This window comes from Passer domesticus, chromosome 21 (assembly GCF_036417665.1).
Source record: "Passer domesticus isolate bPasDom1 chromosome 21, bPasDom1.hap1, whole genome shotgun sequence".
Classification (NCBI taxonomy): domain Eukaryota; kingdom Metazoa; phylum Chordata; class Aves; order Passeriformes; family Passeridae; genus Passer; species Passer domesticus.
The window spans coordinates 817,844-845,695 of NC_087494.1; the positions used below are offsets into that span (position 1 = coordinate 817,844).

Below are 27,852 nucleotides of genomic sequence, written 5' to 3' on the forward strand. Positions count from 1 at the left end.
CAGCTACCGAGGCACAGGAGGCCGCCATGACACCTACCGAGGCACGGGAGGCCGCCATGACACCTACCGAGGCACGGGAGGCCGCCATGACACCTACCGAGGCACGGGAGGCCGCCATGACACCTACCGAGGCAGCAGCTCGTCCAGGGCCTGTGTTGGGGCGAGCTGGGGACGGTCCAGGGGATCCCCGCGGTGCCCCAGCGCTGCCCTGTCCCTGACACCTTGGTCTGGGGGCAGCAGAGTGGCTGGGGAGCTGTGGTGGCCTGTGGAGGTGGCCACGATGGGTGTCAGCAGTGCTGGGATCGCCGCTCTCCCCACGCTGCCGGTGCCACTGGGGTCCCCCAGGCGTGGGGACGCTGCTGGGACCCTCCAGGCTGTCCCCAGAGCCTTCAGAATTCTTTGAGAGGCTTCCCTTTGGAGCCTGAACATCAGCTCTGTGTCACCTTGGTTGTGGGGGCAGCAGAAGGGCTGGGGGACGTTGCTGCTCCTTGTCCTGGGAGTTTTTGTCACTCCCGAGGACATCCTGGTGGGAGCTGAGGCTCTTTGTCAGCCCCGTGGGACAGCTCTGGCTGCGAACTGGGCTCAAACATCCCCTCACTAACGGGTGCTTGTCTGCCAGGATTGGTGTGGGGCACGCAGGAAGGCAAAAAATTCACCAGCTTCTAAAAACATCAGCTTTATTCCAAGTGCCAGGAGCCCTGCTCCTCCTCACAGCCCTTCCAAACTCCTCCTGACGCCAAGGGACAGGGCCTGGCCAGCCCTACCTGTAGGAGTTGGCCTTGTGTTTTGGCAGGAAGGTGAAGCTGGGCGGCACGGGGCCCAGGAGCAGCTCACTGGGAGAAAGAATCAACCACAGAATTAACCCAGAGCCCTCAAAGCCCACCCAGAGCCACCCCTGCCATGGCTGGGACACCTCCCACTGCCCCAGGCTGCTCCCAGCCCTGTCCAGCCCGGCCTTGGGCATTGCCAGGGCAGAAAAACAACAACAAAACCCAAGCCAGTGCTCAGCCCCCAGCTGTCAAACCACCCCGTGGCCCTACAGGGGCTCTGCCACGTCCCTTCTTGGCAACTGGAGTGAAATCTGCTGCCTCAGTACCTTATTCTGATCCAATCATCCACGTTTTGGCTGGCCATGAGGGTCTCCAGGTAGTCCCTCCCCAGGTAATAGGGCGGCCTCTCGTTGATTTTCTGGGGTAGATGTTCCAACAACCCAACTGGGATGTACCTGGAGTGAAATTAAACGTGCCAGCACTGAGCACTAGGGATTCATTAATGAATTCTTGTTTGAGGATGCTCCTGGCTGGGCAGCATCACCTGCACAGGAAGGAGAGCCACTCCAGCAGGAATTTCCTGGTCTTCTCCACTCCCTGAGTGTCTGAGCCCCAGTGCTCGAGGCCGTAGTTGGTGAAGTCCTTGAGGATGTCAAACCTTTCACTGGAGGAGATATCCCAGTGTCTCTGCTCCTTGATTTCCGTGAAAAGCCAGGGTTTGATGAGTGCCCCTCTGCAGCCAAAAAAAAAAAAAAAAGAAAAAATTGTTATTCCCATCACTGATGCTCCTGAAGATCTGAGACACTTTCCAGCAGTGATTTCCCAGCCAATTCTGCTTAAAATCTCCTTTTCCATTCCAACAAGAAGCTCCAACTGATACAAATTGATTTCACCGATTTTCAGATTGGTTTCACTGAGAGGAAATTCCATGCTTTGGGTTTGTTTAGGGATTTTTTTAATCCTCTTTTTTTTTTTTTTTTCCCCCCTCTCTTGAACCACCAGAGCTCGGGAGTGAAGGGAAACACAGGCACTTGCCTTGCAATCATGATTCCAGAAACTCCCATCTGCATGGCTCGATTTGCATCTTCATAGGACAAAATATCCCCATTTCCTGCCCAGGAAGGAGGGAGAAGCCAGAGGTCAAAGAGATCCGTGAGGACAAGTCAAAGTGAGCTAATGCAGGCATGGGATAAAATTCAAAATGGACACAACGTCCAAGAGCCAGATGGTCCAAAGAGGCTCCTGCTTTGGATTCCCAGGGATGTTTCTGATGATGTTCCCTTACAAGGAAAAAAGGAGCCTTCTCCTCTGTTGTCCTTCAGTTTCCCTGAAGGTTTAGGGATTTTGTGCCACAAAATCCAAGAAAACCCCTTTAAAACCCAAGAGATTGGTGTCCCTTCCCTCTGGCACCACATCAGCAGCACCAGGTGTGGCACTCACATTCTCTGAAAAATCCCTTTGCCCAGGATTCTTCTCCTGGGAAGCTGAGAAGCCTCAGATAAAAAGGAAAACAATTTTATCTCATTGCTTCTGCTGTGTTTTGCTGCTTTGGAATGAGGTTGGAGATTGTTTCATTGGGTTCATGTGAATTGTTTTCACTCTTTGGCCAATCAGTGCCAAGCTCTGTCAGGGCTCTGGAGACAGTCACGAGTTTTTATTATAATTTTTTAGCCTTCTGTGAGTATCCTTTCTGTATTCTTTAGTATAGTTTAAAACTATTTAATATAAAATATTATTATAAAATAATAAATCAGCCTTCAAGAACACGGAACGGATTCATCGTTCCCTCCCGCCGTGAGGGCCCCGCAAATCCAACACCCAGCGATGCTCAACCTTTTTCCCATGCTGAACATCCTCCTTTCCCCCCAGTCTGAAGGGATTTGAGAAGGAAGAGGCGCCCGGGGAGGCCCCACGTACCAAAGAGAGGCATGGGGCTGGCGAGGCGCGCGCACTCGGCGATGTAGGGCCAGTCAGCGCTGCGCGTGTAGCGCTGCTCCCGCGAGCGCCCGTGCAGCTGTGGAGAGAGCAGGACAGGGATGGGGAGAGCAGGACACTGGGATGGAGAGAGCAGGACAGGGATGGGGAGAGCAGGACACTGGGATGGAGAGAGCGGGACACGGGGATGGAGAGAGCAGGACACTGGGATGGAGAGAGCAGGACACTGGGATGGGGAGAGCAGGACACGGGGATGGAGAGAGCGGGACACTGGCATGGAGAGAGCAGGACACTGGGATGGAGAGAGCAGGACACTGGGATGGAGAGAGCAGGACACGGGGATGGGGAGAGCAGGACACGGGGATGGAGAGAGCGGGACACGGGGATGGAGAGAGCGGGACACGGGGATGGGGAGAGCAGGACACGGGGATGGGGAGAGCAGGACACTGGGATGGAGAGAGCAGGACACGGGGATGGAGAGAGCAGGACACGGGGATGGAGAGAGCAGGACACTGGGATGGAGAGAGCAGGACACTGGGATGGAGAGAGCAGGACACTGGGATGGAGAGAGCGGGACACTGGGGTGGGGAGAGCAGGACACGGGGATGGAGAGAGCGGGACACTGGGATGGAGAGAGCAGGACACTGGGATGGAGAGAGCAGGACACGGGGATGGGGAGAGCAGGACACGGGGATGGGGAGAGCAGGACACGGGGATGGAGAGAGCGGGACACTGGCATGGAGAGAGCAGGACACTGGGATGGAGAGAGCAGGACACGGGGATGGGGAGAGCAGGACACGGGGATGGGGAGAGCAGGACACGGGGATGGGGAGAGCAGGACACTGGGATGGAGAGAGCAGGACACTGGGATGGGGAGAGCAGGACACGGGGATGGAGAGAGCGGGACACTGGCATGGAGAGAGCAGGACACTGGGATGGAGAGAGCAGGACACGGGGATGGGGAGAGCAGGACACGGGGATGGAGAGAGCGGGACACGGGGATGGAGAGAGCGGGACACGGGGATGGAGAGAGCGGGACACTGGGATGGAGAGAGCGGGACACTGGCATGGAGAGAGCAGGACACTGGGATGGAGAGAGCAGGACACGGGGATGGGGAGAGCAGGACACGGGGATGGAGAGAGCAGGACACGGGGATGGGGAGAGCAGGACACGGGGATGGGGAGAGCAGGACACTGGGATGGAGAGAGCAGGACACTGGGATGGAGAGAGCAGGACACTGGGATGGAGAGAGCAGGACACGGGGATGGGGAGAGCAGGACACTGGGATGGGGAGAGCGGGACAGGGGGATGGGGAGAGCAGGACACGGGGATGGAGAGAGCAGGACACTGGGATGGGGAGAGCAGGACACGGGGATGGGGAGAGCGGGACAGGGGGATGGAGAGAGCAGGACACTGGGATGGGGAGAGCAGGACACTGGGATGGGGAGAGCGGGACACTGGGATGGAGAGAGCAGGACACTGGGATGGGGAGAGCGGGACAGGGGGATGGAGAGAGCAGGACACGGGGATGGGGAGAGCAGGACACGGGGATGGAGAGAGCAGGACACGGGGATGGGGAGAGCAGGACACGGGGATGGAGAGAGCAGGACACGGGGATGGGGAGAGCGGGACACTGGGATGGGGAGAGCAGGACAAGGGAAGGGATCCCTTGGGATGCACCTCTGGATTTACGGAATTCACAGAATCACCACCTCCCCAGGCAGGGGAGAAGAGTTGGAAGAGGCCTTCAAAGTCATGGAGTCCAACCCAGCCCCAACAGCTCAACTGAGCCCTGGCACCCAGTGCCACATCCAGGCTCTGTTAAACACCCCCAGGGGTGGTGACTCCACCACCTCCCCAGGCAGGGGAGAAGTTCTGCTCTCTTTCAGTGAGGAAAAGTTGCAGAACTTTTCCAGAACTTTTTCTCTCTTTCAGTGGAAATCCTTTTCCCAACCTATATTCCCCTTGGTGCAGCTGGAGGCTGTGTGCTCTGGTTCTGTCGGTTCCTGGAGAAAGAGGGGTGGGATCACCTTAAAGGTCCCTTCCCAAACCATTCTGGGATTCCATGATCACAGACCCAAGGCTCAGGAGCAGGGAGGAAAACGCCCCCTGCAGCTGAATTTTCCTCTTTGATTAGCAGAGGACACCAAAAGGCAGGAGAAGCTCATCCCCATGTGATCTGCAGGCAGAACTGCCCAGCCACCACCCCCACCCGTCCGGCCCTACCGTGACCATGGCCGCGCCCCACTCCCGGAGCCTGGGGATGATTTTGTGAGCCACGTTAACCTTCTCCTGCACCCCGGTGCGGATCTTCACCGTCAGGGGGACATCCAGCACCTGCAGAGGTGGGAGGATGAGGCCAGGCTGGACAGGGCTCCAGCAGCTCAGCTCCAGGAGCTCCCACTCACCGAGTTCATGCCGCGGACGATCTGCTCGAACTTGTTGCAGCGAGTCATCAGAGCACAGCCTCCTCCCTGAGGGACAAAACGTGCACCTCAGGACCTTCCTCACACAGTGGAGAGTCCTCGGAGCATCTCAGAGTTTGGAGAAAGTAGGTCCTTCAACCAAAAATACTCCAGAGTGCTTTTCCCTCCCAAATCCCACCAGGCAGAACAGCCGTTCCCTGCTCCTTGAGCAGCTCATTCCCCTTTTCACTGAGATCAGAACTGGGAGCTCTGGGTCAGGCTGGAAAGAGCAATCAGGCAGCACAGGCTGAAGACAATGATCTATGGAAGGAAAATGCACCACAGAACTTCCCACCTTCTTGTAGACCAGGTCGATGGGACAGCCGACGTTGATGTCAACAAAATCCACGTCGATTGTCCTGTTGAGGAGCTCTGCACACTTGGTCATGGTGTCTGGAAAGGCTCCCTCCAGCTGCCACAGGGAAAGAGCTCCCTGAGTTCCAGGGAAAGCTTTTCCCCTGGGAAGTGAGCTCCTGCTGGGTTGTGGGGGGGTAACCTCACCTGCACCCCGAAGATGTCCTCGGTGTGGTGGCGCTTGAGCAGAGCCCACTCGGAGGACTGGCCCTGGAGCAGGTTGGTGCACACAGCCATCTCCCCACAGGTGACATCCGCTCCAAAACGTTTGCAGATCCGCCGGAAAGGGAGGTTTCCACACTGCCAGGGACAGCAGGGACAGCAGGGACAGGGACTGTCAGCACATCTGCTCTGTTCCAACCGTGCCCACAGTGCGTTACCAACCTACCGTGGTCAGTGGAGCCAGGTAGAGCTTGCCTTGGATGTCCAGCTGGAAAACAGGGATGGAGGAGCAGGTCAGCACAACGGAATGGATGTTATGGAATCACAGAATGGTTTGGCTTGGAAAGGACCTTCAGGATCGTCCAATTCCATGCCCTGGCTATGGGCAGTGACACCTTCCACTGTCCCAGCATGCTTCAAGCCCTGTCCAGCCTGGCCTTGGACACTTCCAGGGACGAGGCAGCCACAGCTTTTGTGGGAATTCCACCCCAGCCCCTCCCCACCCTCACAGGCAGGAATTCCTTCCATGCTCCGCCTGCCTCCCCCAGCTCAAGGCTCTCCAAGGGTTTCTCTGCCATCTTTCCATGCACAATGTCCACCATGAGATCAGGACACAGGGGACTCTCACCTTCTTCTTCTCACACGGCCGCAGCTTCGTGATGTCTTCATCTGTCAGGGGGCCCAGGGTCGGGATGGAGGGAGCACCCTCAGCTCCTTGGGAGCTCTGCAGGGTCTCAGGTCTGGGAGCACCCTCAGCCCTTTGGGAGCTCTGCAGGGTCTCAGGTTTAGGAGCACCCTCAGCCCTTTGGGAGCCCTGCAGAGCCTCAGGTTTGGCAGCACCCTCAGCTCCTTGTGAGCTCTGCAGGGTCTCAGGTTTGGGAGCACCCTCAGCTCCTTGGGAGTTCTGCAGGGTCTCAGGTCTGGGAGCACCCTCAGGCCTTGGGGAGCTCTGCAGAGCCTCAGGTTTGGCAGCACCCTCAGGCCCTGGAGAGCTCTGCAGGATCTCAGGTCTGGGAGCACCCTCAGCCCCTGGGGAGCTCTGCAGGGCCTCAGGTCTGGGCTCTTCTCCCTGCTCCTGCCGCTCAGGGCTGCCTCTCAGGCCCTGCTGGGGAGCAGTGCAGTCGGACACCTCCGCAGAGCCCCCCGTGGCTTTGCCTCCCTTCCCAGCACGGAGCCCACGGAGGAACTCCTCGGCCTTCTGGAAGCTGCACCTCCTCTTGCGCAGCTGCTGCTGCAGCTCCTTGGAGAGGCCGTTCCTCACCAGCACCTTGCCCTCCCACTGCCGCGCCACGGCGGCGTCCAGCAGGTTCTGGTGGCCATCCCCCAGGTGGGCCCGGCCGAAGCGGCAGGTGACACCGTAGGGACACAGGCCGAAGGTGTCGAAGAGGACGCAGCGCTGGCCCAGGTCTGCTGGCTTGGCCGCCAGGTACTTGGACACGTCGTGCAGGAAGCGGCAGCGCGGGCCCAGGCGGCACTGCCCGGCACGGCCCTGGGGACAGCACGGGCAGGGTGAGGGGGACGGGGGCAGGACAGCCCAGGGCTGCTCCCTGCCACGCCTGAGACCCCCGGGGAGGGAGGGCATGGTCCCGGGGGGCTGCAGGAGGGAGGGATGGACACGGCAGAGGGATGGACATGCTGGAGGGGATGGACACATGGCAAAGGGGATGGACACACAGAAAAGGGGATGGACACGCACAGGAGGGGATGGACACACACACAGGAGGGGATGGACACACCCATGAGGGGATGGACACACACCCTGGAGGGGATGGACACACCCTGGAAGGGATGGACACACACCCAGGAGGGGATGGACACACCCTGGAGGGGATGGACACACACACAGGAGGGGATGGACACACACACAGGAGGGGATGGACACACACACAGGAGGGGATGGACACCCTTCAGGGAAGGTGCCACTTCACTTGTGACACTGAGCTCGTCCCACATCACCCTCTCCCACCTGGATTTTATGGAATTCCAGCCTGGTTTGGGTTGGAAAGGACCATAAATCCCATCCAGTCCCACCTGCAGGGACACCTCCCACTGTCCCAGGCTGCTCCCAGCCCTGCCCAGCCTGGCCTTGGGCACTGCCAGGGATCCAGGGGCAGCCCCAGCTGCTCTGGGCACCCTGTGCCAGGGCCTGCCCACCCTGCCAGGGAGGAATTCCTTCCCAAAATCCCACCTAGCCCAGCCAGAGCTGTCCCACCTGTGTCACCGAGGGGCACAGCCTGCTCTGCTCGTAGCTGCTGGGCTTCATGCACGGCCGGCTCTTGTTCTGCCCCCGGGCTCTCTTCTTCCCCGGGCGCTCCTTCCCCTCCTCTCCAGCATTCCCCTGGCCTTCCCCATCCTGGCCGAGCTCCTCTGCCTTCACCCTCTTGGCTGGGGGTTCGCTGGCCTGCTCCTCTTCCTCCTTCCCCTCCTTTCCCTCCTCCTCCTCCTTGCCCCCTGCCCGCAGGTAGGCGTGGAACTGCTCCTTGGAGGTGAGGAACCTGCGGGGAAAGGGGGGGTCCGTGGGAAAGGGGGGCAGGAGGGGCTGGGCACGGACTGGGGGGTGTGGAGGGACTGGGAATGGGCTGGGGGGGGGGTGGGGAGGGACTGGGAATGGACTGGGGGGGGGATGTGGAGAGACTGGGAATGGACTGGGAGGGGGGTGGGGAGGGACTGGGAATGGACTGGGGGATTCTGGAGGAGCTGGGAATGTACTGGGAGGGGGATGTGGACAGACTGGGAATGGACTGGGAGGGTTATGGAGGGACCGGGCAGGTACTGGGGGAGTCGGTAATGTACTGGGGGATTCATGAAGGGACTGGTCAGGTACCGGGGGGTTCATGAAGGGACTGATCAGGTACCGGGGGGGTCATGGAGGGGTCACTAATGTACCGGGGGGGTCATGAAGGAACCAGGCACGTACTGGGGGGGGTCACTAATGTACCGAGGGGTTCATGAAGAGACCGGGCACATAGCAGAGGAGGTCATGAAGGGATGCGTGCCCGTTCCGGGGGGGTTACAGAGGGTCCCGGGGGCTCAGGAGGGGCCCAGGCCCCGGTCCCGCACTCACCGGGCTCGAACCGGCGCCACGCCGGGCGCCGCTGCCATGCTGCCGCGCGCGGCGATGACGTCAGCGGGTGGGGCAGGGCCACGTGACCCGGCGCGCGCGGTATAAAAGGGCCCGGCTGAGGCGCGGTCCCCTCACAGCGGCGGCAGCCGCGGCCGAGTGCTGTTTGTGTGTTGTTGTCTTTGTACACTCTCCGAGCCTGGTTCGGGGCCTGACACAGCCCCTCATGAGTGTCAGGATTGCCCAAGCACGGAAAGAAGGCCGTTGTGCAGCCCTTGTACCGGGGAGAGGTGTTGTCCCTGAAGGCTTCTCTGTGGGGACGCCTGGGTGTGAGGGGGTCGCAGGTGCTGCCCCTGGTCCCTGAGGGTGGGCATGGCTGGGAGGACCCCTGAGACTCCCGAATTCAGTTTAAAATTGAACACCATCATGTCAACCAGACGCACAAAGTGCCGCTTTGTCCTTCCTTCAACAGTTCCCTGGTTTTGGGGGCGCCTGGCTCTCCCTCCTCTTCACAGTTATCAGGAGAGAGGATGGAGCTCTGCAGGGATGTGGGGTACTCGCTATGGCTTTTTGTCATTTTAGGATTATTTTAAAGCAGTAAATGCTTTAAAATAACGAACCAGCTCTTGCTCATGAGCTGCCTGGAGTGCTCAAGCTGCCCTGACTTTGCTCCGTGGGTGGAAGTTCGGGCTGAAAACCAAACAAACGCGTCAAGCGCGGCGTGGGTGACCTTCCCTCCCTCCCCTGCAGCTCCCACGTCTTCCCTGTGTTTGTGCCCCTCTCCGCACCCCTCCTGGCCCACAGCCCCTCCGTGACCCTCCGAGCCTGGCTGTGTGGCAGACGCTGAGCGAGGGGCTGATGTCTCATGGATTTGGGTGGATTTGGAGCCCTCCTGGGTGACGTTTCCTTTCCAGCTCCGTCATCTCCACAGCCCCGTTTGACTCGCGCTCGGCCTGGGCTGCTGAGAGGGCGAGAAAAGGCTGCAAAATCCGAGTGCAGCAAGAGCTGGGCTCCATCTTTCCTGTCCCACGCCTTGCGCTGAATCCAAGGAGTTTTTTATTTTTTTTTAGCTGGGTTCAAACTGTCCATGAGGCTGGACACGGGGTCAGCCCTGCTCTGTGGAGGCATCAACGAGGAGGCAGCTTAATTTGTGGGTTTTGTCCTAATTTAGGAGCTGCTGGAACCTCTGGAAGAGCGGCCGCTCGTGGTGTTGGGGGATTGCCACGACACTGAGATTGTTCATGGGCGCTGCAGGGCTGTGTGTGCACGTGGGAAGGAAAGGAAACGAGGCTCTGGGGATTAATGAAGTGATTTCACTGCTGGTTTTGTGGGGCAATAAGCCCGAAGTCAGAGCTCTTTGGGCTGGCTGCACCCGGCTGAGGTCAGACTTCAGCATCCAAACCCTGCTCAGGGCCCTGGCTCGGCAGCTTTGCGAGGCTGAGCCTTGGATGAGCTTCCCAACAAAGCCTTTCCCAGGCTGGACAGGGCTTGGAGCAACCTGGTCTAGTGGAAGATGTCCTTGGCCATTCAGGGATGGGTGAGCTTTGAGGTCTCTTCCAACCCAAACCATTCCATGACTCTCTGCTACATTTGGAGAGGTGCCGGCTCTTATCTCCTTCATCTTTTCACCCCTTCAGGTCATGCTGAGGTTGGAAGAGGAGCCAGGGGAACGAGGAGCTGGATAAATGTGGGGTGAATACGGAGCTTGGAAGGCCGGAGCTGTCACTCCCACATCCTCCAGCAGCTCCAGAGAAAACCAATACCCACGAACTCACTGGGAAAGGCCAAGGCAGGAAAAAGGGAAAGGTTGATTACAGGAAAGTGGGATATAGATACAGGGAGAGCTAAGTCAGGAAAAGTTCAGCTCCTTCAAGGTCCAAGTTAAACACGTGTTAATGAACCTGCCCCTTCCACAGGCTCCCACACAAAAGTCGGATGTGTCAAGCCCTGGGGTCTGGCTGCCACGCCAGGAATTAGCCAAAAAATGAGGTTCTGCAGCAGCCCCACGAGCAGCTGCCCTGGGGAGGGAGCTTTGGGCTGGTGACACTGGGCTGGAGCTGTGCTGAGTGTTGTGACAAGCTCTGCTGGGGGGAGCATGTCCCAGCTCTGGGGTTGGGTGTGTGGGAAGGTTTTGGGGGCGACCTCCTGTGTTCTGCTCAGCCCAAATCCATTCCTCATGTGTTGTCTCCCCTTTTATCCGGTCTGGTTTCAGCAGCACAGCTTCCAGCCTTCTGCAAAGGAGGCTATTCCCCTTGCTCATAAATCTCCTATCAGGAAGCTGTTTCCAAGATTAAAGCTTTAAACGTTTCCCCTCTCTGGTTTCACGTCCCAGCTCCCAATTCCCTCCCTGCTGCAATCACCAGCTCCATCCCCTCCATCTGGACACTCAGTGCCTCACACCACGCTCTGTCTGCTCCAGGAAAACCTGTGCTGGGACACTCTGGAACGGGGCTGTGCTCCTCCAGAGCTTGGAAACGGCCGCTGCAGGCTGTGTGTCATGGAGTTTGGAAAGCTCTCCCCGCTGCAGGTCCCTCCTGGCTGCGTGAAGAGCTGACTTAGCGTTTGGAGGAGCTGAAGGTCATGATCTGGGCAAGGCCCGTGGATTTGGGATGAGCTCTGGGCGGGCTGCAGCTCGGGGCCTGTTGTGGGTATCGGATCACCGGGAGCGTGCCCGGAGCTGGGGTAATTATCCCTGGTGACGAGGCCTTGGATGGCTGTGGTGTGTGGGCAGGGAAAGGAGGGACAGCAGGGAGAGGGATGGAGCAGGGAGAGGGGAAAGGATGGAGCAGGGAAAGGCAGGGAACAGCAGGGAGAGGGATGGAGCTGGGAAAGGGGAAAGGATGGAGCAGGGAAAGGGATAGAGCAGGGAAAGGCAGGGAACAGCAGGGAAAGGGACGGAGCAGGGAGAGGGGAAAGGGATGGAACAGGGAAAGGGATGGAGCAGGGAAAGGCAGGGAAAGGGTAAGGGATGGAGCAGGGAAAGGCAGGGAACAGCAGGGAGAGGGATGGAGCTGGGAGAGGGGAAAGGATGGAGCAGGGAAAGGGATGGAGCAGGGAAAGGCAGGGAACAGGGAAAGGGATGGAGCAGGGAAAAGGGATGGAGCTGGGAAAGAGATGGAGCAGGGAAAGGCAGGGAAAGGGTAAGGGATAGAGCAGGGAAAGGCAGGAAACAGGGAAAGGGATGGAGCTGGGAAAGGCAGGGAGCTGGGAAAGGGATGGAGCTGGGAAAGGCAGGGAACAGCAGGGAGAAAGGGATGGAGCAGGGAAAAGCAGGGAAAGGGAAAGGAATGGAGCTGGGAAAAGGATAGAGCAGGGAAATGCAGGGAAAGGTATGAAGCTGGGAAAGGGATGGAGCAGGGAGAGGGAAAAGGGATGGAGCAGGGAGAGAGGAAAGGGATGGAGCTGGGAAAGGGAAAAGGGATGGAGCTGGGAAAGGGAAAAGGGATGGAGCTGGGAAAGGCAGGGAGCTGGGAAAGGCACAGGACATCTGGGCTCACGTGGGAGTGCTGTGGGATCCCGGGGCTCTTGGCTGTGGCACTGAGCCCTTTGTTGGGAAGGCTTGGAGGAGACCCCAGACCTTTTCATCACACCCTAAAATTAGAGGCAGCCCAAGGCCCCAGTGCTGGGAGAGGCGGATTCCTTGGCAAGGCTGCAGTGCTGATGGAGCAGGCAGGATGTGGCCGTTCCCAGAGCCCTGGGCATGGAGCAGGGGAAGGTCCCAATCCTCTGTTCTGGTGGCTCTGGGGGGCATCTCTCACCAGCCTTTGTCCTCCCAGCCTTCATCACCCTCAGCCCTGCTGTTCCCAGGGCTGTTTTGGGGTGGTTCCATGGGAGGCTCCCAAAAGGAGCTGCCTCTCCTGGCCTCTGCTGTCACCTGAGGTCACCCTGTCCCCTTTCCCTGCAGGTTGCCTAATCCCTCGTGGCTCAGCCTGTTGGGAATTAGGGGAGTTGAGGAGCTGGACAGGAAAGGTGCTCGCCTTCAAGTCTTTATCTGGCCTCTTCTAATGCCCTGTGTGCCACCAGATAAAATCTTGTGTGCGTTTTTAATTTTTATTTTTACGCGAGAAAGCAACGCTGAAGTTTCCTCCTGACATTTAACTCAGTCAGTGAGTGACAAACCCAATAAACATTCCTGTTTCGCTGGGACAAAGGCTCCAAGATCCTGCTGGGACTAAAATGTTTCATCATTTCCGAAGTAAAACGTTTCAGTTTAGAAAAAAAATAAGAACAACAACTAAAAATGACACGTTTCAATGTTTTTCTAATTATTTTCTCCACTTTGGCTGGAGCTATTTGTCAAATCTGGCCTGGCTTCTCAAGTAGCTTTGGAACCTTCCAAAACTGCTATTTTGGGCACTTTTCCTGTTTCTGATGAATAAGTTTGATCCCTGCCCTGCGTTCCTGTTCATTCCAGGTGTTTTCTGGGGTGTCCTACAGGTGGATGGAGCCTTGGTGCCATGGCAGGGACACCTCCCACCATCCCAGGTGGCTCCAGCCTGGCCTTGGGCACTGCCAGGGATCCAGGGCAGCCCCAGCTGCTCTGGGAATTCCATCCCAGGGCCTCCCACCCTCCCAGGGAGGAATTCCATCCCAAAATCCCAAAATCCCATCCCTCTGGCAGTGGAAGCCATTCCCTGTGTCCTGGCGCTTCATCCCTTGTCCAAAATCTCTCCCCACGTTTCTTGTGGCTCCTTCAGGCACTGGAAAGTCACAGTTAGGTGACCCTGGGGCTTTTCCAGGCTGGACAATCCCAGTTTTCCCAGCCTTTGCTGGGCCCCAGGGCTGGGGCAGCTCTGCAGTGGGGTCTCACCCGAGCAGAATCACGAGAAATAAACCTCCCCACATTTTAATTTCGCTCTGAAAGAAAAACAACCAACCAAACGTTGGTGCTATTTTGATTCAGAACTCTCCCTCACACAGGATTTTTGCAGACTAAGGGTAGATGGTTTTTTCTTCCTGCTCCTGACTGAGGTGCAGAGCACTGATGCAATGCCACCTGAACCTGCAGCAGCTGAGGAGGCTTTGCAGAACCAGAACCTCATCCCCTGCATGAGGCTGGGCCGGTTTTCCATCCTCTCTTCCTTCTGCAAGATTCACCCTTGCCTTAAAAATGCATCTTGAGGATTTGCCCTTCCCTGCTTTGAGTGAGAGCCACTCCTGGGGCTGTGACCTTGCTGGTGGGGGGTGTCCCCTTTTCCTTGGGGAATTGAATCCAGGTGATTTAATTTGTGTCCAGTGTACCAGGCTGTGCCCTGGGGAACTGTGCTGTGCAGTGACCTGCATTCAGCACCCCGCAGGGCACCTCTCAGCCAGGAGCTGGCACTTTTAGCCGAACTCTGGTGACAAGAAGGCAGCTGTCCCTCTCCTGTGCACATGGTTCTGTAAATCAGGGGGAGAAGAGGCAGGAAACAGGCGGTGCTGTCCCTGGAAAATGGTGAGGTGGGGAGATGGCACTTGGCACGAGGCAGGGCGTGACCCGGCTGGGGTTTGTCAGCCCTGATGAAGATCCCGTGGGATCTCTGGGGTGTTCCTGCAGGACGAGCCATCCCCTCTGGCTGCTGTGCACTCTCACAGCTCTGGCAGCGCTGCTGGGGCTCTCGGGGGGTGAGGGAGCAGCTTGGGGTGTGGGAAGTGCAGGGAGGGCAAAGAGGCTTTGGCTGGGCCTGGATGTGAGCAGCTCCAGCAGGACTCTGTCCTGGAGGGCTGAGGAGGCTGCAGTGAGCCCTTCCTGAGCTGGAAAAGTCCCTCCCCAGCCGTTTGTCCCCCTCTGTCCCCAGATCCCTTCTCAGCAGGGTCTGATGCACTTGCTCTCCAGGCTGGCTCAGTTCTGACACGAGATTCCATCTGTGTGTGTGGGTGCACGGCTCCCTCCCCCTGCTGAGCCCCAGCTCATTCCAGCAGCGTTTGACAGAGAGGAAATGTCTCAAGCCCACTGAATTCCCACCCTTCTTGGGGGAGCTGATTTGATGCAGGACCCGGATTTGTGTCCCCTCGGAGGGGGCTCTTGGGAAGGAGCTGGGTGAGGTGTGGGGGCTGTAGCTCATCATCCCATGGGGGTTTTCCTGCTCCCAGCAGAGCACAGGGCACATTCCATATCCCAGGTTGTCCTGTTGCTCCAGGGCCTTGCCCAAAGTCTATTTCCATGTTTTTTGTTGTTCCCTTCAGGTGCTGGAAGGCCGCAGTGAGGTCACCCCAGAGCTTCTCCAGGCTGAGCAATCCCAGCTCTCCCAGCCTCTCCTTGTGCTCCATCCTGCTAATCCTCCTCTGGACTTGCTCCAACAGGTCCGTGTCCCCAAAAAACACCCTAAACTGGGTCAGGGAAGGGCAGCCAGAGCCGTCTGTGCTCGTTTTCATCTGCAAGGATGGCAACACAGAGCTCCAGGAGCCTTTGGACAACGCTCCCAGGCACAGGGGGGGATTGCTGGGGTCTGTGCAGAGCCAGGAGCTGGACTCTGATCCCGTGGATCCTTTCCCACTCAGGATATTCCACGATGGATCCATGCAGGGCTGTACAACTGCTGCTCCACAGAACCACTGGGCTCTAAAAACAGCTCTCACTGAAGGACTGGCTGCCCTTTCCTGGTGAAATGAAGGATCCTGCTCTCCTAAGCATGGCTGAAACATCTTGACCTGTTTTTGCCCCACAAAACCTCCCTGCTCCCTCTCCTTCCCCTGCCCCGGAGCTTTCTGCCCTGGGCAGCATTTGCTGAAGTGGGAGCTCCTCTCCCCGCTCCCTGCACATCATCAAAATTCATGTGCTTCACCAGCAGAGCCCCTGGGGAGAGCTGTGGCCATCCAGAGCGGGATCCAGCCCTGCAAAATCCTCTCCCGTGGGCTCCGGGAGCCGAGGGTTTGCCACGAGAGGGGGGTATGAGCCCACGGAGGGTGCAGCGCTGGCTCGGGGTGCCCTCCTGCCCAGGGATGGCAGCTCCAGGTGCGCTCGGGGCTCACCTGGCCAGGACGGGCTCAGCCCTCGGGATTTGCTCCCGGATGAGCCGCTGAGAGGGAGCTAAAGCAGGAGGGATTGTCCTGGCTGCAATCTGGGCAAGGAATGCTGCGCTCACACCCCCGCGCCTCGCTGGGCTGGGTAAAAGCAGCGTTTTCCTTGGGTAAATCTGTGTTTTCTGCACATATCGGTGTTTTCTCCATGTATCTTTTTCTGCAAATATCTATATTCTGCACATATCAGTATTTTCTCCATCTATCAGTATTTTCTCCCTGTATCTGTATTTTCTCCATCTATCTGTATTTTCTCCCTGTATCAGTATTTTCTTCATCTATCTGTGTTTTCTCCATCTATCTGTATTTTCTCCCTGTATCAGTATTTTCTCCATCTATCTGTGTTTTCTCCCTGTATCTGTATTTTCTCCCTGTATCAGTATTTTCTCCATCTATCTGTGTTTTCTCCATCTATCAGTATTTTCTCCCTGTATCTGTATTTTCTCCCTGTATCTGTATTTTCTCCACATATCTGTGTTTTCCCCTGTCTGTTTTCCCCATGAGCTGCCCCACTGCACCATTCTCCCCTTTGCACTGATGCAACCCTTTGTGGTTGTGTTGCAGAAAACCGGTTGGAGGAGCTGATCTGGCTCATCCTAATTGGTTTTTCCCCCCTTTCCCAGGTCAGGAACATTTCTTTCCCAGGTGTTGCTCGAGCATGTTGTGTCCTGGGGTCTGAGCAAGCCTGGCTGGGAATTACCCCAGATATTCTCTTGTACTTTGCTGTGACATCAAAAGCCCAGGTTTCTCCTGCTGGGTGATCCCCAGGTCATCAAGGCAGATCCATGTGCAGAAAACTTGGAGAAATTGTTTGATTTCAGGTTGAACTCAGGCTGGCAATGGAGAGGGTTTTTTTTTTTTTGTGGTTTTTTTTTTTGTTTTTTTGTTTGTTTGTTGTTTTTTTTTTTCCCTGGATTTTTTTTCTGCTTTATGTGTTTTCTCTGTTGCTTTATTCCATTATTTTGCAGCCCACATGCAAAGACTGAAATGCTCAATGAAGGGCTTGGATGTTCACATCTCCTCCTGTGTGGAATATTCCCTCCCACATCAGAGAAGAAGGGAAGGAAATACAGAAAAACAAATCTTCATCTTATCTTTTGGAGGAAGAAAATCCTTAACATTCACTGGACTTTAAATCCTGAACTCAGTTTTGTGACTGGGGCCTGTTATGTACCTTTATAAACCAAATTATTTTTATCCAACAAACCGTTTTATAGCAAAGCTGACTCCAGGGAGGGGCTGTCCATGGGATCCAAATCCTGCTCTCCTCGTTTTGGGGCATTTTCCTGGGGATTTGATTCCTTGGGAGCAGGTTCTGGGTCTGTGGAGTCAGGCCACGCACGTGCTGTGCAGTTGAATTCTTGTGTGAAATATCCTTTCTGGTCTGGCTGCTGCAGGGAGATTAGGAATAATCCCCACTCCCCATCCATCAAACTTAATTAGGGCCATTTCCTAACGAGCCTTTGGGAAGACTGAGCACCTTGTCATCACTTCCAGGAGGGAGAAGGACCCACAGCCTCCTGCCAGGGCTGGGGCTGGCTCCAGGGTGGGCTGCAAAATCCCAGCAAACATCAGGAGTCCAAAAAAAAAATCTCAAAAAGCAGAAAATGCCCAGATTTCAGGGAAACTCACTGATATTGTGCTCAGTGCTCTGCTCCTGACCTGGTTTCCTGCCTCTGCCTCCCAGAATTTGGGAGATCCTGGGCAGTTCTTGCCCTGTTTTTCTCTGAAGTGGCTGTGCTTTATTTTTCCTGAGAAAGGCTTTGTTTTTTAGGAGCTGTCAATTGAAATAGAAACGGAATCTGTTCCAGGGAGGGTGTTGGTTGGATGAGCGTCTCGATTTATTTATTTTATTAGTATTTGTTAGTTTTTACATTGTTTATGCGTCCCTTAGGTCCCATCCCAAGGAAAACATGGAGGGGAGGGGTTAAGCTAAAGCAACTGTCTTTTGAAATGTCCATTAATCTCCATTTGTACAGGAGAAGCTTTTTCCAGAGGTCACAATCCAAACGTGTCCCAGTTATCCTGCTCGGTTGTCCCTCACTCTCTGATTTAGCACCTTGACAAAATGTCCTGCATTTGATTTTTTTTCTCCTGTCATTTGGGGTTTCCTGGATTGGTTTGGGGTTTTATCTGGGGAAGCCAGTGGTGACCCCACAGCAGGGCAGGGGGGGATTCTGCCCTGCTCAGGTGAGACCCCACCTGCAGAGCACCTGGAGAGAGCCCAGAGGAGGGCCTGGAGCCCCTCTGGGAGAGCTGGGGGTGCTCCCTGGACAGGAGCAGCTCCAGGGAGAGCTCAGAGCCCTGCCAGGGCCTGAAGGGGCTCCAGGGAGAGCTCAGAGCCCTGCCAGGGCCTGAAGGGACTCCAGGCAGAGCTCAGAGCCCTGCCAGGACCTGAAGGGGCTCCAGGGAGAGCTCAGAGCCCTGCCAGGGCCTGAAGGGGCTCCAGGAGAGCTCAGAGCCCTTCCAGGGGCTGAAGGGGCTCCAGGAGAGCTCAGAGCCCCTTCCAGGGGCTGAAGGGGCTCCAGGAGAGCTCAGAGCCCTTCCAGGGCCTGAAGGGGCTCCAGGCAGAGCTCAGAGCCCTGCCAGGGCCTGAAGGGGCTCCAGGGAGAGCTCAGAGCCCTGCCAGGGCCTGAAGGGGCTCCAGGGAGAGCTCAGAGCCCTGCCAGGGCCTGAAGGGGCTCCAGGGAGAGCTCAGAGCCCTGCCAGGGCCTGAAGGGGCTCCAGGCAGAGCTCAGAGCCCTGCCAGGGCCTGAAGGGGCTCCAGGAGAGCTCAGAGCCCTGCCAGGGCCTGAAGGGGCTCCAGGGAGAGCTCAGAGCCCTGCCAGGGCCTGAAGGGGCTCCAGGAGAGCTGCAGAGGGACTGGGGACAAGGCTGGAGGGACAGGACACAGGGAATGGGCAGGGAGAGCCACTGCTCATACTGGTTTGGGCTGTACTTGCATTGATCACCTCTGTCCCCAAACAGCCCCTCAGTGCCACAACCTGGCAAATTATCCCAAATGTCCTGGTCCTCCACATATTGGTTTGTTTTTGTTTTTTTTTTTCCTTTTTCTCAGGGTATATTTTAGTGAGCCTGACTTCCCTCCCTTGGCTTTGCTGTGCTGGGACTCTGGCTGGCAGAGCCCTAATTACCAAGGGCTGGGATTTGTAATTCCTGGCACAGAAACAGCATTAATGGATTTGTTCAGTTCCTTTTTATCAGCCTTTCCAGGCTGCCTCTTATCTCAGGGCTTTGGGGAGGGCTGAGATGGGATTAAGAGAAGTGCAGGGAGACAGAAACCCCAGAGCTGGGGTGGATCCACGCAGATCCACCAGGAGAGCTTGCAGGGATGAGTGATGGCATGGACCCGGCCTGGGGGGAAGGAATGGCAGCTCAGGGCCTCAGGAATGCGTCAGGACCTCCTGGAACCTGTTGGGCTGGGCGAAAGTGAAGCACGTGTTAAAGCAACTGACACTTGGCTTCCTGCTCGTCCTTGTCCTGACTCAGCTCCCCGCCGTGGTGCTGATGAATATCTCGGTTGGATGGAACTTTCCCAGGCTTCCCCGAGGGTTCTTGGTGCCTCCTGCACCCAAAGGAGCCTCTCGGTGCTCTCCCCTTCCCCGAGGGGAGCTGGGAGCTGTGGGACATGCTGGGCACGGTCTGAGGGCTCGGGGGGGAGCTGGTGTTTGGTTTGGGAGTCAGGATGCACGGTCTGGAAACTTCTCCGAGCTGTGCAAGGCTGAAATTCCCAAGGGGGTGGAGAGCAGGTCTTGTGGGAGCAGGTTTTTCTGCACCTGGAGCCATCCCAGGGCAGTGACCTTTTCCCTGAATGCTGCCAAGCTCCTGGTGCTTCCTCCTTGGTTCTGACCCTTGTGGGCAGGATGTGCTCAGGGCAGCGTTTGGAGGTGATCTCCTCGTCTGCCTGGGGACAAGGAGCAATTCTGTTGGGCACAGAACCGTCCCCTGACACTGGTGTGGTTTTGGGAATTTTCTTGCAGCAGCCTGGGCGTGGCACAGGCGCGGACACAAAAACGGGTCCATGCTCTGGAGCAGGAGAGGCCTGGAGGGTCCTTCCCTGGTAGGGCTGCTCCCCGTCTTGCTTTGCCAGGACTCCTGAGCCTGCCAGCCATGGGAAGGGGTTTCTGTCCTTCCTCCCATGGCTGGGAGCAGCGTGGTGAGGACTCTGGTGCATGTGGACCCTCAGTAATTCCATGTGGCACAGCTGCTCTGCAGCCTGGAGTGAAGATGCAGCTTCTCCAGTGGCTCCTTGGTCCCAGTTTCCCTTTAATCCAGTTCTTCCCCTTCTGCCTGGAGGCTCTGAAGAGCACCCAGGACTCTCCTGGGGACCCCTCTTTCCTGGCACCACCCCTGCCACCCTTCACTCACTTCTCCCCACCCTTTCTCAGGCTTCTCCCTCCCCAGCAAAAACCTGGGAAGAATTTTCTCTTCACCTGGCACTGGGCACAGATCTCTGCTCATTCTCTCTCTCTCCTCACTTGTGTCTTTCCCTTCCCCTAATTCCCTCCTTTAATTTGCCTTTGCTTATTTTGAATACAAAGCTCCTCCATCGCAGTGTTTATAGTTCACAAAGCCTTGGGCCCATTGCTTATTCTCCTTCTTTCATCCCTCCTTCCCCGCCTTGGCTCCCCGTGCCCTTTCCCTGCTTCCCGAGCATCCAGGATGAATCACAGCCCTGTCCCCAGCTGTCTGCCCGCACAGTTCCCATCTCCCAGGAGCCCTGTTCCCAGGCTCTGCAGTGCCTCAGCCACAAACCCTCCTCTTCCTCAGCCCTTCCAGATTCCTTTCCCTGGAGCCAGCCTCTCTCAGGAGCCTCCCGAGGGGTCACAGCGCCCTGGATGTTCCTGGTGTGGGCTCAGAGGGTTCCCACCTGCCCTGGGAGCTCTGGAGGTGCTGGCTGGCACCCCCTGGCCTTATCTGCCTGGCACCAAGTAAATGCCAGCAGCTCATTTCGGGTCCACTCCTCCGTATCAGCCTCGCTCACGGTTTCCCTTCACTCTTCCCAAAATAGGTCTGAGGCACAAACGCCGCGGTTCCCATCCCGCCAGGGGTGTGGTGAGGAGCAACTGCTGGCTGCATCCCAGCTCTGTTCCCCTCCAGCAGCTCCTGGACCAGGGCGGGGCTTTTTGGTAGAATTTTCTTTGGGTTGTTTTTGACTGAACTGAATTTTCAAGTCACTTTTTGTGCCCCAGCGAGAGAGAAGTGACGCCGTGAGCCAGGGGGGACTGGAAAGGTTGGAGAGCGACTGGGCAGAACCAGTGAGCAGAAAACAAGTGGGATGAGGATGTGGCATGAGATGTGGGAAGCTTTGGGCTGAGGCAGAGCAAATTGTGTCCCCTGGTGCTGTGGGGACAGAGCCACAGCTCTGCCACTGAGCCGGAGCGTGGGCAGGGTGAGCTCAGGCCCTGCGGAGAGGAACACCCAGAGTTTCATTTTCCTGAGCTGAAATTTCCTCACTGCTGCACTTTTCCTGCCCCTGGCTCACTCCTCCTCCTCCCCTTCCCCGGGCAAAGCATCTGCACTGAAATAATTCTGCAGATGGAGCCCAGCACACGGCACCATTTGAAGTCTTTCAATCTTTCCCTCTGGCCATTGCAGTGGGAGCCCGGAGCTCCCCATAACCTGTGGTGCTCCCCAGCTCAGGATCCTTTTCCATGATGGGAACGTTCCCACGGACAGCAGAGCCCACTGCTGCTGCCCCCAGTGCCCTCCCTTCGCAGGGGACAGCTCTGTCCCTTCTCCTGTCCTCCAGAGAAGCAGGGACACGTCTGGCAGGAGCAGCGAGCCAGGCCGGCTGAAAATAGCTTTTCTTGTCAGAGTTTTCCATGGGACCTCGGAGACTCCTTATCTCCCTGCTGCCGTTCTGGCACGGGATGAGTTGCAGATGGAGCAGCTCCAAGGTTTCCTGTGGACCCGGGGCCATTGTCCCGTGGGGTATTGGTCACTGTGGGGTGACAGCAGCCTCTGGTTTAGCAGCAATATTTGGGGAATGTCGTGGGGTGGGGGATATCGAGAGGCCTGGGTTTGGTGCCAGCAGGGATTTGAAGCTGTTGGAATGATGACAGGGAATACCTGCCCTGCTTCCAGCAGTGCAAAAGCCAGCAGGAACGTCCCGAGCTATGGATGAATTGTGATTTTCTGTGGAAATAAATCGATTCCTGCAGGAAGCAAACAGCTGCTGCTGCCTCCAGGACCCGTTCTGGGCTCAGGTGTCACCAAGCTGTGGCCCCGGGGCAGCCTTGGCAGCGTGACCTCCTGGTGCTTTCCACAAGTGCTTTCCTGACCCTGGAAGAATTTTCTCGTGGCCTTAATGAGCCATCTGGGGGCAATTAGTTCTCGGTTTTATGACATCCTGGCTTTTCTCATGGAAGGTGGCACGGCTGGGCTGCGCTGGGCTGGGGAGGAGGGAGGGAAGCAGGAGCCCAGCTTTGCATCCACGTTTCCTCAGAGAATCCAGTCCAGGTGTGACCCTGCAGGAGCCGGATCCACATCCCTGGAGGATCCATCCTGCTGGAACCTGTTGCTCTCCAGCGATTCCCGAGGTTCAGGTGGAGCCAGCTCCCAGCCCTCGGATCCTGCAGTTTCCTGGAGTGAGGGATTACAGAAAGGATTAGACACAAACCTCTGCTGCTGCAGTAAATCACATTTTTCACTGCTGCCAGCCAGGCAGGGAGGAGAGGCGGCGGAGCCGGCGTTTCCCGTGCAGAGCTGCTGACCCCAATTATTTCGGGGTGATAAACCACCACGTGTCCCTGGCCTGCCATAAACTGCTCCACTGCCTGCAAAACCAACCAGGCTGAGGAGGAAATAACAAACTGCCTTTCCCACGGGGCTGGTTTCTAAGTTCTTGGCGTTTTGGGGTGGGGTTTTGGAGGTTTTTCTCTGACCCCAAGAGGTGTGTGACCACTTTGGAGTGGAAGTTTTGAGATTGGCACTAAAATTCGTGGGAGCGGCTAAAGAGACCTTCCCTCACTCAGATGATGCTTGGGACAGAGTTGTCGTGGTCATATCTTAGAGAGGAAGAAGCTGAGGCACAAAGTGTGATCCTTACTGCTGGAAGTGAGGATTTCTGGGATTTCTGGGGTGTTTTGCCCTGCTCTGCCTGTGCTGGACAGGATGCTGACAGCTCCTCATGCTGCTGATCCCAGTCTCAGTGCTAGGAAGAACCAAAAGGAGAAGCTGCTGCTGGGAAGCTCCTTCAGATCAGGTTCATTAGGATGAAGTTCTGATGGTCCATAATTTAACAGACCACGTGCAGCAAACACTCCAAGAAATCCATTAAAAATGCTGCATGGAAGAAAAGGCCATTGAGCTGTTCCACTGGGAATGGCAGGGCTTTGTTGTCCTTTATTTTCCCCTTCTAGTTCACTCCATCAGCTAATGGCTTTTGCTGACAGGTATTTATCAGCCTGAACATGCTTTGGAAAAACAGAAGTCTTTACTCTTGGCTCCAATAAAAAAATCAGCCCAGTGTCCCTGAGCGAAGCAGTGTGGATATCAATCCTTCCCCTGCCATCCCAGCGCTGGGAGTCGTTAAGAGAATGGCAAAAGCAGAAAGTGAAGCCACCCAGGGTTAGGAACAAGCCCTGAATTATTATTTTGATTTTTTATTTTTTTTTTCAGCCAGAAATGTCATGTTCTTAATGAGCTGAGGGGCAGAGCGTGCTCACAGCTCTGCTGGGGCTGGGAGCGGGGCTGTCCCATCGTGTGAAACAACCCTGTCCTGGCGTGGGAGAGGGTTTGTGGGGCAGGGACTGGGCAGGGCAGGGTGCCCCTGGCACCAGCGTGTCCCCTGCCAGCCCTGCCTGTGGCACCCCTCGATCCCTGCCTCCCCAGGGGGAAGGAGAGGGCTCAGCACCCTGCTGCAGCCTCTGCAGGGTTCAATCTCCTCTCCATCACACTTTGTGTTGATTTTCTCCTTCCCTCCACCCCTTCAGGAGGCTGAAAACCCCTTCAGGGGGCTGAAAACCCTTTCAGGGGGCTGAAATGTGCTCCCAGCCCTGGCTGCAGCAAGGGAAAGCCCCTGTGTTTGGATTAACCAAGCCTGGCCTTGCAGAAACCTCAGTTAAGCACGGCTCAGGAAAGCCCAGCATCCCAGATAGGGCGGCGGGTGCTGACAGATTTACGGCCGAGGAAACAACCCGTAACTTGTGAGATGCTGCTCCCCACCAGAAATGCACTTAGGACATTTTTTCCAGCACTAATTGGGATGAGGATTGATGTCCTCGCCCCTTCTCTCCAGCGGGGCTGGCAAACACCAGGGGCTTCCCCTTGGAGCTTCTTGAAGCTCTGAGTATTGCTGAAGTGAGATTTTTCTTTTTTATTTTCCCATGAATTCCTGCTCTCCTGGTGACTTTTGGATGTCTGAGGAGTCTGAGCAGGTTTGGAGAAGCTCTCGTGTGTAAGAATATGTGTGACTACATCTGTATATTTACATTTGATGTATATGTGAACATGTGTGTGGAGACTAAAAGGAAATTAACTCCTATTCCATTGCCCAGGGCTGGGATCTGCACATTCTCTTTGGAGTATATTTCATGCCAGATATGAGCTCTGACTTATATTTTGAATTAAAAAAAAATTTAATTAAATTGGTGTTTGTGAGCTGCTGCAGGGTGGAGAGTGGCTTTGGCCACTCTCGCTCAGGAAATAAAATGATGTCACTTGTGAGAGCTTCAGGGTGACAGGCACCAGCTTCCATCCCTGCTGGGAAGCTCCAGAATTCCTGGGTGCCACTTTCCAGCAGGGATTGGGATGGGGATGCCCAGATGAGGTGCTGAGCACCTCAGGGACCCCTCCAGCCACGGAGAGGTTTCACCTTGCTCTGGTGCTTCAGTTCACGGGAGAAAAACATTTTGTACTGAGCCCCAGCGCAGCAGGAGGAATTTTTTAATGGATAAAATGATCCAAAAGGTAATTCAAAGGCAACAGAGCTGTTTCTCAGCCAGCCCAGAGGTGTTTTCCTGGGTGCTGGGCTGAGTTTGAGCATGGCAGGGTCTCTGAGGTGCCTGTGCTGAGCTCTCTGCTTCTCTTTGTGCATTCCTTCTGCCTTTTTCCTGAAAATCCAGCACAGTTCCTCCGTTTCGCTCCACATTTGAGGAAAAATTCATCCTGGCTGATGGGCAGAAGTGGGAAAAACCTGGGGGGAAAGGTAGGAATGGCTGGAATAAATAAGGATTTCCCAGGAGGGTTATTAGGAGGATAACAGGAGGGTCATTCAGATATAACATAATATAATATAATATAATATAATATAATATAATATAATATAATATAATATATATTATTATATATTATATATAATATATTTAAAGTATATATTGTATAAATAAATATATACATATATAAATATATAAATAATATAAAATATATGAAATATAATATGTATTATATATAATTAATCTTATAATATAATATAATATAATATAATATAATATAATATAATATAATATAATATAATATAATATAATATAATATAATATATTTTCCCTGGAGAGTTAGATTGGATTTTAGGAAAATTCCTTCAGGGAAAAGCTTTGGACTCACCACCCCTGGAAATGTTAAAAAAGTGTGAATTTGGCCCTTAATGGCAGCCTTGGCAGTGCTGCATTAATGACTGGGCTTGGGGATGATCTCCCAGGGCTTTTCCAGCCTGAGTGATTCCGTGACTCCAAGGGGGCTCCACCTGCTGAGGGTCTCAGCTGCTGTCCTGGGAAAGGATGAAAGAGCTGGAGCCCCTTCCAGGGATCTGCAGGGATCCCAGCCCGCCTCCAAGCAAGAAACAGCCCCAGCTCTTCCCCAGTGCTCCCCTCTCACGGATCCCTCTGCCTTTTGCACTGGCTGGGGAATGTTCTGGACTGGGAAACCTTCAGGGATTCATTATTCAAACCACGCTGGCTTTCACTGCAGAGTTCCAATTGTGGTTTGTGGGGTTGGGCTGAGATGATTGCGTTTAAATTCAAGGCAGATCTCCTCTGCTCCTGGGGAATGAATGTCACATCCTCGCCCTGCTGGGAGATCGGAATTGTGCAGGGTCTGCAGGGAGGTCTCCAGCTCACCTGGCTGCTCAGGGGACAGCTGGGCTGTGCTTGCTCCTGGAACCCGCTGAGATGGGGATCTGTGGATTCTGGAGAGGGGAGAAGGGCAGGGGAGCTGGTCAGGGGATGCAGGGTAAGGAAAGGGACATGGGACAAGAGGAAATGGCAGGGCTGGATGGGATTTTAGGACAGAATTCCTCCCTGGGAGGGTGGGGAGACCCTGGGATGGAATTCCCAGAGCAGCTGGAGCCCAATTCCCAAGGCCAGCCTGGAGCCACCCGGGACAGTGGGAGCTGTCCCTGCCCATAACTGAGGCAGAACTGGATGAACTTTAAGGTCCTTTCCCACCCAAGCCAGGCTGGAATTCCAGGGAGCAGCCCCTGATCTCGGCTGGGTAACAAAGCCCAGCCCTCAGTGGAGAGAACCAGCACAGCTCGGCTCCCTGTCCCTGCCCACGAGCAGCACTGGGCTCTGGAGGGCCAAACCCCACGGTGCAGCCCCAGCCTGCCCTTGGTTTGGGGTTTAGTGTCTGCAGGCTGTTTGCTGGGGCTGACGAAGCTCAGATCTGGTTTCAGCTCAAACAGGAACCTCGGTGCAGCCTCCTTCGACACCAGATGGTCTCAGCTGGGTCCAAGTCCAAGAGGATGAGGAAAAGCTGTGTGAAATCTGTCCTGGAGACGTGGCCTGAGAGTCTCCTCGAGGGAGAAAGGGAACATCGGTGTTTGAGCTGCTCAACATCAGCCTGGGCTGACGTTTTGGGGTGAAATCCCCACGCGGGGTTGCGTTGGGTGCTTTGATTTCAGCTGGGAGAGCAGAGCCTGGGCAGGAGCGGGCACAGAGGAGCTCTCCCTGTGCTGGGCTGGCTCCAGCCCCATTCCTGCAGGGCAGGAGCAGGGGAACAGCCCCAGGGCTGGAGGTGACAGAGACCCCGAGCCCTGGGAGCAGCAGGTCCTGGCAGATGACACCAAACCCAGAGCCTGGACTGACACCAAACGCAGGGCCCTGGGCCTGGGGCTCGCTGCTGGTGCCTGCTTTGGTTCCTATTAACAAATCCCTGTGGTTTCCAGCTCCTGCTGCTCCGAGAGGGGCGGGAGCTCCGCAGCCAAGAGAAATAGGATAAATATTCCCAGGGTCTGGCCGGGGCTGCAGGAAAACAGAGAGTGCAGCGAGCGGTTTGGATGCAGCCTCCAGACAGGACCGCGATCCCGGCAGCGCTTCCCGAGGAGGGTCAGCCAGGGAGAGCTGCACCACAGCGGGCTGGGCACGCTGGCAGGCTTGGCCTGGCACTGCCACGGCCACGTGTGCCCGGGCTGTGTGCTGGAGCCAGCTGTGGTGGGGCTGGGGATGCCACATCCCTGCCTTGGCCCCGCTCCCAGGGTCACTGGGAGTCCTCGGGGGTCTGGGGGAGGTTTTGGGCTCTTTTCCCTGGCCAGGGCAGCAGGGAAGCATTTGCTGCTGCAATTCCTGTCTGTGCTGAGCGAGGATCTTGCTGTGCCTTGGCCAAACGGGGTTTTTGCAAAGGAAGGGAAGGAAAATCCAAATAAAACCCGAGATAAATCCATCCCTAATGGCGAATCCTTTGAGGGAGCCAAGCAGTGCTCCAGGAGCTGCTGTGGGATTTGGGGAGCATCTCCCACCTCAGGGGGAGTTGTGGCATCTCCAGGCTGGACAAATCCTGACCTGTGGCTCACCCCCACCTGCCCAGGGCTTTGTTTTTGCCCCTCTCATCCCCACAGAGCATTGAACTCCCTGACAGGGCATCCTGGCACCTCCTGGCATCCCAAAAAGGGGCCAAAAGGGGTGGAGGACAGGAGGAAGAAGTAGCCAAGCCACCACCTGAGAGGGGCATGGACAGGTTTTAGATCCATCTCCGTGGGATTAAAGCAGAGGATCAGCAGGAGAGCTCTGCCTGTGGCAGGGCACGAGCACGGGAGGAAGTTTTGCTCGTGCTGCCTGCCAGGAATAATTGGGATCTTCTCAGCTCCCCTCTGCTGGAGTCTCTCCAGGAACACACGGAGCTGTTCCTCCCCTTGTGCCCCGGGGAGCACCAAACACGAGTCACGAGCCT

At 56.1% G+C, this 27,852-nt stretch overlaps 1 protein-coding gene and 2 long non-coding RNA genes across 3 annotated transcripts; 2 read left to right on the plus strand and 1 right to left on the minus strand.

The window, feature by feature from the left end:
* Nucleotides 1-660: 660 nt before the first annotated feature.
* Nucleotides 661-8,809, minus strand: DUS3L (dihydrouridine synthase 3 like). Its single transcript, XM_064396540.1, has 13 exons — nt 8,752-8,809; nt 7,900-8,182; nt 6,316-7,176; nt 5,914-5,955; nt 5,673-5,825; nt 5,467-5,583; nt 5,115-5,180; nt 4,933-5,043; nt 2,688-2,784; nt 1,806-1,881; nt 1,315-1,503; nt 1,097-1,225; nt 661-833 (listed from the first exon to the last, which is right to left on the minus strand). The coding sequence occupies exons 1-13, from the start codon at nt 8,787-8,789 to the stop codon at nt 761-763; spliced, it is 2,235 nt and encodes a 744-aa protein (XP_064252610.1). The 5' UTR covers nt 8,790-8,809; the 3' UTR covers nt 661-760.
* A 1,223-nt stretch (nt 8,810-10,032) lies between these two features.
* LOC135284771 (uncharacterized) lies at nt 10,033-13,235 on the plus strand. The gene is made up of 3 exons (XR_010349931.1): nt 10,033-10,285; nt 10,386-11,325; nt 12,653-13,235. It is a non-coding gene; the product is annotated as an uncharacterized LOC135284771 (long non-coding RNA).
* Nucleotides 13,236-14,916: 1,681 nt separating this feature from the next.
* LOC135284811 (uncharacterized) lies at nt 14,917-17,966 on the plus strand. The gene is made up of 3 exons (XR_010349945.1): nt 14,917-15,030; nt 15,229-15,857; nt 16,716-17,966. It is a non-coding gene; the product is annotated as an uncharacterized LOC135284811 (long non-coding RNA).
* The last annotated feature ends 9,886 nt before the right edge of the window (nt 17,967-27,852 follow it).